The 11764-nt window shown below is 47.0% G+C and overlaps 1 protein-coding gene across 3 annotated transcripts in view; it reads left to right on the top strand.

Annotated features, from left to right (window-relative positions):
• Positions 1-11456, top strand: part of LOC115165051 (PDZ domain-containing protein 2) — a 185967-nt gene extending 174511 nt beyond the window's left edge. For all 3 annotated transcript variants that reach the window (XM_029718081.1, XM_029718082.1, XM_029718083.1), the window contains 7 exons: positions 49-193; positions 4364-7454; positions 7689-7806; positions 8130-8231; positions 8863-9145; positions 9919-10056; positions 10952-11456. In XM_029718081.1, coding sequence (XP_029573941.1) covers positions 49-193; positions 4364-7454; positions 7689-7806; positions 8130-8231; positions 8863-9145; positions 9919-10056; positions 10952-11118 — 4044 coding nt within the window. In that variant the 3' untranslated portion in view covers positions 11119-11456. The remainder of the gene's footprint in view (positions 1-48; positions 194-4363; positions 7455-7688; positions 7807-8129; positions 8232-8862; positions 9146-9918; positions 10057-10951) is intronic.
• The last annotated feature ends 308 nt before the right edge of the window (positions 11457-11764 follow it).

Genomic DNA, 11764 nt, shown 5'->3' with positions numbered 1-11764 from the left:
GTCCCCTTTTTGACCTTTGAACCTTATGCCACGTGACCGTGGTTGCAGGAATCCCAGGGCCGGATGTTTGTGGGAGACGAGATCCTGTCGATCGGAGAAACCCCCGTCGGCTCTTCTTCCTACCGCGATGTCTGTGAGCTCATGCACAACCTTCCCGCGACCCTCAGCCTAGAGGTCAAGAGGCCCGTGTCAGGTGAGACCATGGCATGTAAAAGTCAACCTTTACTAAAGCACCCTGGGAATCAAACAACCTGTAATTTCTTATCAATTTTCCTAATAATCCTATAAAACACCGTCATGCAACGACGTCCAACCTGCCATGTGACCACCGCCTATTCAGATGTGTATAAGTGACATTACGTCGTAAAACATAACAAATGTGGAGTTACCCGTCAGTAGCGTGGAGGGTACCGGAAGTACGATGACGGTTGTTATAATCTGTCATATCACATATCCAACAAACATCAGCTCAGCATGAAGATCAGGGATCCCTGAAGGAAGGTAGGAGACAGGAAGCATTTTTTTTTTAAAGGACACCACAGTCGAAAATTTGCTCAAACTTGACAAAAAAAATGAACTATGGTTTTAAAGTGTTTGATCAGGACCGCCTTTGTGAACTACTCCGCTAGAGCAGTTATTAAGAGCACAGGTCTGTCTTCCACCCCTCCCCTACTCCACCCCACCTCTCCTCCCTAACGCTACCTTCCCAAAGATGTAAGATCTCAGCTGGTTCAGCAGTCTGCCCCCTGCTGGCAGTACCCTAACCCTGCATCCCAAAGGGAACGGCACGCTGCTGGCTTTGTATCCATGGTGACTATCCATTCATTAATTTACCTCAGTAGTGACTAGAAGCTGCCCAGTAGTAACTCCGACCGCTAACCGCTTCGTTAGCTAGCATTAGCTGTTAGCTTTCTTTAGCTAGCCAACGTTAGATTTGTGTTTTTGTTTTTTATGCATTGCTTTTTTGTTGTTGTTGTTGTTGTTGTTGTTTTGGGACGAGGTGGGATTCCTGTGAGTTGCTTATGGTTTGGTCACTAAACAGAAACAAATAAAAATGGATTCCTATGAATCAGGGTTTTTTTTGTAAACTATGGGTCGGGACCCATATTGGTCCCTGGGCATGTGAGAGGTGGGTGGCGAGTTGCGATGAATATACATCTATAATCACACATTATTTATTCTTAATTTGGGTCACGGGAAGATGGACAATTACTAATTTGGGTCTCGAGGCTGAAAAAGTTTTAAGATCCGCTGAATTAGATTCAGAAATATGGCAACATGAGCACTCACAGCAAGAACACCAACCAACCAACCAACCGACCAACCAACCAACCAACCGACCAACCAACCGACCAACCAACCGACCAACCAACCAACCGACCAACCAACCAACCGACCAACCAACCGACCAACCAACCAACCGACCAACCAACCGACCAACCAACCAACCGACCAACCAACCAACCAACCGAATTTAAAGAAGAGTAGCTAGTCTGTATGTCCATGTCTGTATGTCCTTGTCTGTATGTCCCAGTCTATATGTCCTTGTCTATATGTCCTTGTCTGTATGTCCTTGTCTGTATGTCCTCTGTCTGTATGTCCTCTGTCTGTATGTCCCTGTCTGTATGTCCTTGTCTGTATGTCCTCTGTCTGTATGTCCCTGTCTGTATGTCCTTGTCTGTATGTCCTTGTCTGTATGTCCCTGTCTGTATGTCCCAGTCTGTATGTCCTTGTCTGTATGTCCTTGTCTGTATGTCCTTGTCTGTATGTCCATGTCTGTATGTCCATGTCTGTATGTCCTCTGTCTGTATGTCCCTGTCTGTATGTCCTTGTCTGTATGTCCATGTCTGTATGTCCTTGTCTGTATGTCCCTGTCTGTATGTCCTTGTCTGTATGTCCCTGTCTGTATGTCCCTGTCTGTATGTCCCAGTCTGTATGTCCCAGTCTGTATGTCCCTGTCTGTATGTCCATGTCTGTATGTCCATGTCTGTATGTCCTTGTCTGTATGTCCCTGTCTGTATGTCCTTGTCTGTATGTCCCTGTCTGTATGTCCCTGTCTGTATGTCCCTGTCTGTATGTCCCTGTCTGTATGTCCCTGTCTGTATGTCCCTGTCTGTATGTCCTCTGCCTGTATGTCCTTGTCTGTATGTCCCTGTCTGTATGTCCCTGTCTGTATGTCCCTGTCTGTATGTCCCTGTCTGTATGTCCCTGTCTGTATGTCCCTGTCTGTATGTCCCTGTCTGTATGTCCCTGTCTGTATGTCCCTGTCTGTATGTCCTCTGCCTGTATGTCCTTGTCTGTATGTCCCTGTCTGTATGTCCCTGTCTGTATGTCCCTGTCTGTATGTCCATGTCTGTATGTCCCTGTCTGTATGTCCCTGTCTGTATGTCCCTGTCTGTATGTCCCTGTCTGTATGTCCTTGTCTGTATGTCCTCTGCCTGTATGTCCTTGTCTGTATGTCCCTGTCTGTATGTCCTTGTCTGTATGTCCCTGTCTGTATGTCCCTGTCTGTATGTCCCTGTCTGTATGTCCCTGTCTCTATGTCCCTGTCTGTATGTCCCTGTCTGTATGTCCTCTGCCTGTATGTCCTCTGCCTGTATGTCCTTGTCTGTATGTCCCTGTCTGTATGTCCCTGTCTGTATGTCCATGTCTGTATGTCCCTGTCTGTATGTCCCTGTCTGTATGTCCCTGTCTGTATGTCCCTGTCTGTATGTCCTTGTCTGTATGTCCTCTGCCTGTATGTCCTTGTCTGTATGTCCCTGCCTGTATGTCCCTGTCTGTATGTCCCTGTCTATATGTCCCTGTCTATATGTCCTTGTCTGTATGTCCATGTCTGTATGTCCATGTCTGTATGTCCTTGTCTGAAGGTCCATGTCTGTATGTCCTTGTCTGTATGTCCATGTCTGTATGTCCATGTCTGTATGTCCTCTGCCTGTATGTCCTTGTCTGTATGTCCTTGTCTGTATGTCCATGTCTGTATGTCCATGTCTGTATGTCCATGTCTGTATGTCCCTGTCTGTATGTCCTTGTCTGTATGTCCATGTCTGTATGTCATCTACCCTTGCATACATAATGCATTCAATTTCTACATCGACATGATCATAACTTTTTCTCGGGATCAGTTTACCCTTCTAGATCATAATGAATATGACTATATGGTTCTGCTGGGCTGTAGACCAAACAGAGGGCTGGTTCTGCTAGGCTGTAGACTCTGCTGGTTCTGCTGGGCTGTAGACCAAACAGAGGGCTGGTTCTGCTGGGCTGTAAACCAAACAGGGGTGCTGGTTCTGCTGGGCTGTAAACCAAACAGGGGTGCTGGTTCTGCTGGGCTGTAGACCAAACAGAGGGCTGGTTCTGCTGGGCTGTAGACCAAACAGAGGCTGATGGTTCTGCTGGGCTGTAGACCAAGCAGAGGGCTGGTTCTGCTGGGCTGTAGACCAAACAGAGGCTGCTGGTTCTGCTGGGCTGTAGACCAAACAGAGGCTGCTGGTTCTGCTGGGCTGTAGACCAAACAGGGGTGCTGGTTCTGCTGGGCTGTAGACCAAACAGAGGGCTGGTTCTGCTGGGCTGTAGACCAAACAGAGGGCTGGTTCTGCTGGGCTGTAGACCAAACAGAGGGCTGGTTCTGCTGGGCTGTAGACCAAACAGAGGGCTGGTTCTGCTGGGCTGTAGACCAAACAGAGGGCTGGTTCTGCTGGGCTGTAGACCAAACAGAGGGCTGGTTCTGCTGGGCTGTAAACCAAACAGGTCTGCTGGTTCTGCTGGGCTGTAGACCAAACAGAGGGCTGGTTCTGCTGGGCTGTAGACCAAACATGGGCTGCTGGTTTAATCCGCAGAAATTTCCATTTAATGTCAGATTTTTACAAATTTGTAATTAGAGAGTTTGAAGTTCTTTGTGGAATAGAGGGAAAGTATACGCTGGGGGAGGATAGCAGGAATGTTGATATCTAAAACAGAACCCATATGTCAGCTCACTTCCTGGTTTTGTTTGACGTTATTGGTGCGTTAGGTCACATGATTGGTATTTTTAATGACTATTCCGTTAAACACTGGTGTCCAATCGCTCAGTTTTCCACTCTCTCATGTATGGCTTGATGACACGAGGTCATTGAGATGAATGATGGTGTCATATTGACTTGATGAAATGAACATCTAGAGAGACTTGAGGAAACCTAGTTGTTATGTAAAACATTTTTTTTTTTAAATAGTGTTTTCTTTTTAACATGTTGCTAAAACAATATTGTTATTGTAGTAATTCCAGTGTTACCTTAATGGTATAAGAGCAACTTATAAAGCAAAGTTGTATCGAGCAAAAATGTCTCACTGCCTCTTTAATTCATTAAGTAATATCTTTCTCCCACAGCTGTAGATCGCCTCTCCAGCCTCATGATGTCATCGGGGAGTTGTGATGTCATCGAACCCTCCACACTGGATCAGTCCAGAACTTCCCAGGAGGCTAATGGGGGTTCTCCAAATCCAGGAATTCCCTCCTCCTCCTCAGCAGCAAATCACAATTTCAAACCCACAGCCCCAACCAACCACAGCAGTGATATACCTGTCACCTACATCGATGACGTCATAACCAAACTAAGTTCCTCCGATGTTGAGAGTGCGCTCTCGTCCAAAACCCACAAATCCCCTTCAGAAGCACAATGTACTGAGACTACGTCCTGTAAGTCAGCTCTAGACAGCAAGGTCCTGCTAGAGAAAGACAAAAGTAATGTTCAGACTCCTCCAACATTGCCCAGTCAGTTGGACTTCTCTGTCTTGGACTCTGGAAACAATGGTCGCCTCTTACCTGTGGGTAAAACATTCTTGAACAATTACTCCAGAAACTTTAGCAGTAATCTCACAGACGAGGGGAAGAATGCTCTTTCAAACGGGGTGGATAAACCACCTGGCGCTTCAAAGTGCCACATGTACAACCTGGTCGATGACAGCGATTCAGAAAGTGAAGATACCGTCACTGACAACAGCCACGGCGCTGCCGGCGATAAAGAAAGAGGGAGCCGTGTTGTCGGCGCTGAGCCACAGGACACAGATTCTGATGAAGAGGAAGTGGAAATTTGTTACAGTGAGGCCCAGCGGCCCAGCACTCTGAGCCAGGAAGCGCTGACTCACCCAACAGACGGGCCATTGTCTCCCCGGCTTTCTATCCCCATCTCTGGCTCTGACGGCAGCCACAATACAAAGGAGTCTAGGCCCTTTGATGTAGTACTAAACTCTGCTGCTTCTGCCACTTCTGATGCTGCTATGACAGCAGCTACTCATCCTGCTGCTGCCTCTCAGCAAAACAAAGACTGCTCTGTGGTAACAACAACCCAATCCAACCGTAACACTTCCCCCTCGCTGTCTCAGAGTCTATCTGGCTCGCAGTCCTCAGGTGCCTGTTTGACTACAGAGTCCAAAGCTTCCCCTTGCCAAATGGTGCCCCCCCAGCCTTCCAAGGACATAGATTCTGTACCAACTCCAGGCCCTGCAGGGCCTTCAGAATGCTTTGCCAATGGGGTTAGTTGCATCAACGTTGTTACACCTGTGATAAAACCCAGCCAGGCACCTTCTCTAAGTGTTGTAGCAGCTAGCCACAGCCTCACCCCACGGAGTCAGGAGAGGACAGCCAGGCCGACTTCAGGTAAACTATCTAATAGTACATCATCATCGCCATCATCATCATCATCAGCAGCATCCCACTCAACGGCGGCGAAGGCAATGCCCTCCAACTATAGTAGATCTGGCTCATCGAGGCCATCGCTAACAACGACAAGAGACAAGGAGGGAGAGAAAGTTTCCCTGGAACCCAGGTTGGTCCAGAATAACGCTACTAGTCCCTCTCTTCCGATGTCCAAACTGAAGGGGCTCAGCATCAAGAGTAAGAACAAAACCCAGCAGCAGCAGCTTTCCCCAAAACCAGCCAGAGCCGAAAGTCCGGCGGTTCTCGGGAAAGCAAGCAAAACTTCCCCGCTCCAGTCCCCCAAACTGCAAGCCAAGAATGTAGACTCTCCTCTGCTAACCAGAAAGGCAGTAGCCTCATCTAGCAAAAAGTTTGAACTGAACAGAATCAGTAGCAGGAGCCCCACCTCACCCAAACCAGGTGACCGAGCCCAGGACAAGTGTAACCCCAAGTCCAACCCCACAACCACTACCACTTTAGAGGCAGCACAGTCAGCCAAGTTGGAGCTTCACCCTAACAAAGAGGAGCAAGTGACACCAGCTACTGCTATGTCCAAGGAACAACTGGAGCCAGTCCCAACTACCCAGAGGTCTTTCATTGAGGTACGACTCTCATCTTCTTCTCTTCCTTCCTCCTCATCGTCTACGCCAGTTCTGATGCGAAAGGAAACTGTGAATTCAAAGAATTACTCAATTACTCAAATGACTCATATACCAGATATTACGTCACAGGTCAATGGAAGTGCAGTAGAGACCAATCTCAGGCCTGCTGCTCCTGTAACCCTTGCCTCTGTGTGTAATCCAGAAAACGTCACTACAAATGATTCAGCAGTGAACTCAATAGTCCTAGAATCCGTAGATGTGGCTCCTTTGCCTATAAGCAATGGTATCATAAACATCTCTCTCAGAAACTCCTGCCTAACAGATATGGCTGTGGAAAACCTGAAAGCCAACAAGTCCAAACTGAAGACGATGGAGCGCCGTAGTTTCTCCACGGAAAACAGCGCCCCCGGGGATCCCAACCCCTTCTCTGTCCGCCAGAGGATCAAGTCCTTTGAGAACCTGGCCAGCTTCGATAAGCCAGCGCTCAAATGTATCGAGATCCAGTCCTACGCTCAGTCCTATGCTCTGACGGCAACGTTGAAGCCGCCTCTTAACCGAAGACTGTCTGGCTACATGTCCGGCTCGGTGAGCTCCATAGACTGCCGCTCGCTACGAAGAAGCTTAAGCTCGTGCGTCGACAACTTTAAAGCCTCAACCCCCTTGACCCCTTTGTCGCCTCAGCTTCGCAAGTCGCCGTCGAATCTGACTTTCCCGAACTTTGACATTTTGACACAAAGCTGCAGCGCAAACGAAGCTCCACTTGGACAAACACGGGACAAACTCGCAGACGGCGAAATCTCCAAAATGTTGCCCCCAGTGGGAGTGACCCTAACTCCTCAAACGCCCCCGGTGATGCGACGCCGCCAGGCTCGGGGCCACGCTAACCTGTCCCGATCCAGATTGAGGGAGCTCAGGGCCCTTAGCATGCCCGACCTGGATAAGCTGTACACCGATGACTTCTCCAGCAACCCAGGGATCAACTGCACATTTAAGACCGAGCTGGAGATCCACCCAGCCAGGTCCACGGAGGCCCTCCAGAACCAGACAGGGTGCTGTCAACTGCCTGCTGAACCCACAGGTGTGCCCCCGACCAGGGCCAGCCGGAGCGACGCTGGGGCCAGCCAGGACGGCATTCAGGGGGAAACCAACGGTCAAACACATCTCAGCAACTGGTCCATCAGGTTAGTAAAAACACCAACCATCTCTATATTTTTCTATTTCTACAATGTGATTCAAATATCCAATCCTTAACTTTCCCAAGATTTCAGACAGACAGACAGACAGACAGACAGACAGACAGACAGACAGACAGACAGACAGACAGACAGACAGACAGACAGACAGATATGAGTAAAGCAGTGTCACTTCTATACTAACCCATATTTAAATGTTCTGTTTTCTGGCCTTCTTTCCAGTTTGACAGTGCTGGCTGGCTCTCCGGTGGAGCAGAGTAAGCTGCAGTCGGTCCTGGCCTCACTGACCTCCAAGACAGATGTATTGGCCCTGTTACAGGAAGCCAAAGCTCTCTCTCAGGTAACCAAACACATTTTTAAAAAAAATTTTTTTAGCCTGACCACAGATTTATTTCTTCTGTCTTTACCACTGTGTTTGGCGTGACAATGACCATAAGAGTTGGTATTAACAGATCTGGATCGAGTCTTAAGAGCAGAGGAGCGTGAGTGATATGTCTGAGACAGTATTTTCATCCTTGTCTTGAAAGTTCACTTTCTGTGTGTGTGTGTGTGTGTGTGTGTGTGTGTGTGTGTGTGTGTGTGTGTGTGTGTGTGTGTGTGTGTGTGTGTGTGTGTGTGTGTGTTGCGTCTGGTCCCACCCCACCCCACCCCACCCCACCCTAGGTTAAAGATGATACACACTTTGTAGTCTTCTCCAAAGAAGAGGGTTCGGGACTTGGTTTCAGCATCGCTGGAGGAGTTGACCTTGAGCAGAAGTCTATATCTGTAAGTACAGTAGTGTGTTTTATTATTTTAGCAGAAACGCTATTTGGATATTTTTGAGCAATGTAATGTGGCATATTGTTAGGGAATCTATTTTAATTTGAAAAATATGTCACATTTAGCAACAAAAACTAAAGGGATTACATTGGATTTTCATCCTACAGATCTACACAACCTGTTCCACATGGCAAACCCACCTTTGGCAGCAATTACAGCTATAAATCATTTAGAATAAGTTTGTAAAATTACAGCTCTAAATCATTTAGAATGTGAGAGAGAGGTGACCAACGCTGTAGCTCTACCTGCCTCTCCCTGAGAGAGAGAGAGAGAGAGAGAGGAGAGAGAGAGAGAGGAGAGATGAGAGAGAGAGGAGAGAGAGAGAGAGATGAGAGAGAGAGAGAGAGAGAGAGACGAGAGAGAGAGAGGAGAGAGAGACGAGAGAGGAGAGAGAGAGAGAGAGAGAGAGAGAGAGAGGTGCCCAACGCTGTAGCTCTACCTGGCTCTCCCTGAGAGAGAGAGGTGCCGGTGCCCACGTTGACAGACTGTGAAGACTGTATAAGAGCTGTGAAGACTTTCACTAATGCCCTGCAAAATGTTTAATCTTAACTCCACCCACTGCGCTGTGTTTGGCCAGGTCCATCGTGTTTTCTCCAATGGGCTAGCTGGCCTGGAAGGTACCATTCAGCAGGGGGACAGCGTCCTGTCCATCAACGGCAGCAGCTTGGAGGGGACGTCCCACGGAGAAGCCCTGTCCTGTCTCCACCAGGCTAGACTGTCCACTCAGGCCCTGGTGGTCCTTCGCAGGGGGAAGGACAGTGAAGGACAAATGTCCCCAAGACACCATGACCTGTACCACCACACAGGACGAAGCTACTCCCCAGGGTGCAGAGACAACGGGCCTGAGACAGCTAGACCAGGTATGGGACTGGGAAGGAGGGACAGACATATATATATATATAAGATACTGTACATGACTGGGAGGGACAGACATACAGTACCACTCATTCACCATAGCAGCACCCACCCGTAGCACGCGCTCCAGCAGGTATATCTCACTAGTCACCCTCAAAGCCAATTCCTCCTTTGTCGTCTTTCCTTCCAGTTCTCTGCTGCCAATGACTGGAACGAAGTACAAAAATCTCTGAAGCTGGAGACTCATATCTCCCTCACTAGCTTTAAGCACCAGCTGTCAGAGCAGCTCACAGATCACTGCACCTCTACATAGCCCATCTGTAAACAGCCCATCTATCTACCTACCTCATCCCCATACTGTATTTATTTATTTATCTTGCTCCTTTGCACTCCAGTATCTCTACTTGCACACTCATCTTCTGCACATCTACCATTCCAGTGTTTAATTGCTATATTGTAATTACTTCGCCACCATGGCCTATTTATTGCCTTACCTCCCTTATCTTACCTCATTTGCTCACACTGTATATAGACTTTTTGTTTTCTTTTGTTCTACTGTATTATTGACTGTATGTTTGTTTTACTCCATGTGTAACTCTGTGTTGTTGTATGTTGTCAAACTGCTTTGCTTTATCTTGGCCAGGTCGCAATTGTAAATGAGAACTTGTTCTCAACTGGTCTAACTGGTTAAATAAAGGTGAAATAAAAAATAAATTCCATTGTTGACGTGTGTGTGTGTGTGTGTGTGTGTGTGTGTGTGTGTGTGTGTGTGTTCCAGTAGTGGTGGAGGTGGGTCCTGACGGGGCTCTGATGGTACATCTCCTGAAGACGTCAGCTGGTCTGGGCTTCAGTCTGGAGGGGGGCAAAGCCTCGGCGCATGGAGACCGCCCCCTCAACGTCAAACGAGTCTTCAAAGGTCAGCGCACACACACACACACACACACACACACACACCTCAGAACCGTGTCAGGAAACTCTGATCTAGGTAGTATGTTTCTTCATGACTGGGCTTGTGGGCTGACTCAGTGCATGTTCACCAGATGTCGCCAGTGACCAGCATGCTAGACAGAACAGACAGGTTCAGTAAGTTTGTCTGCCAACACAGACATCACAACGAGGAGAGGCAGTGCAAGTCAAGGAAAATCCCACACAGTATCTATTATAACAGTGTTTCATAGAGCCACAACCAAAATCCTTCTTTATTTAACAAAAAATAAATAAATAAAAATAAATAAAAAAATACTCTTTACACATTAAACTACTTGTAAATACAAGGTGTGTTCATTAAACAGTTTACTTAAAGGTATTTACTTAAAGGGATAGTTCAGGATTTTGGCAATGAATCCCTTTATCTACCTCCCCAGAGTCAGATGAACGTGTTGATACCAGTATGAAGGAAGTTAGCGGTAGATTAACTCATGGATCCCATTTGTATGTCTCTACATCAAGTGTGAAGGAAGTTAAGAGGTAGTTTCGCCAGCCAATGCTAACAAACGTTAGCCCAATGGCTGGAAGTCTATGGGTATCTACTAGCATATCACTACTTAGTAATTGTGCTAACGCTAGTTAACGCTAGCAACTTCCTCCAGACATACAAATGGGATCCACATGTTCATTTGACTCTCGGGAAGTAGATAAAGGGCTTCATTGCCAAAATCCTGAACTATCCCTTTAAAGCCAACCAGTATTATGATGCCGTTATAATACATGATAAGACTTGTCATAAGCATGTACAGTATTACCCCTTATATTGGCTTATTATCACGTCAAAAATTATCCTGATTAACTTATGTTCTCCTCCCATCCTCTAGGTGGTGCTGCGGAGCTGTCGCGTGTGGTGGACGTGGGGGACGAGGTACTGGAGGTGAACGGGAGCTCACTGCAAGGTCTCATGCATTACGACGCCTGGAACATCATCAAGACTGCCAGCAAAGGCCCCGTGCAGCTTGTCATCAGGAAACCACGGACCTCTGTATGACTGAACGGACATATCGACTGGACATACGAAGAACTCGTGCGTCAGTCTGGTTGACGTATAATAGAATGAATATGTCAGCTTGGTTGATGTACAATGGTTAAACATACAGGGTGAAACACAGGATTTCTGTGTGGGCCGATGGACTAGACAGACTTACCAAGGTGACATATAACTACAATGGAGAAATGTCCTTATTTTTTTTACATTTTTTTGTTGTTGACATATTTCTAACGAGGCTTACAGACATGTTGGGCTAACATTGCAGGGTTATTTGTTTTCACACCCCAGAGTAAATTTGTTCCGGGATGGACCTATGTCATACAGTGTGCCAAAACAAAGATCATGTAATGACAGAAGCGTCTTGGACAAGAGAGACTTTCACTTGTTTTACTTTTGTACTTTTCTATGACGTCACCTTGTGATGATGTTTTTAATATCGCTGACCTACTCAGGCGGTGGCGCTGTACTGTTCTGTGCAGGATTTGCCTTCGGAAACTATTCAGACCCCTTGATTTTTTCCCCCACATTTTGTTATGTTACAGCCTTATTCTAAAATGGATTAAATACATTTTTAAAAATCCTCAGAAATCAGAAAACACAATATCCCGTAATGACAAAGCGAAAACAGATTTTTAGATTTTTTTGC

This window comes from Salmo trutta, chromosome 27 (genome assembly GCF_901001165.1).
Source record: "Salmo trutta chromosome 27, fSalTru1.1, whole genome shotgun sequence".
Lineage (NCBI taxonomy): Eukaryota > Metazoa > Chordata > Actinopteri > Salmoniformes > Salmonidae > Salmo > Salmo trutta.
Note: the sequence above shows the minus strand (reverse complement) of the source record. Positions and strands in the feature narration are given on the sequence as shown.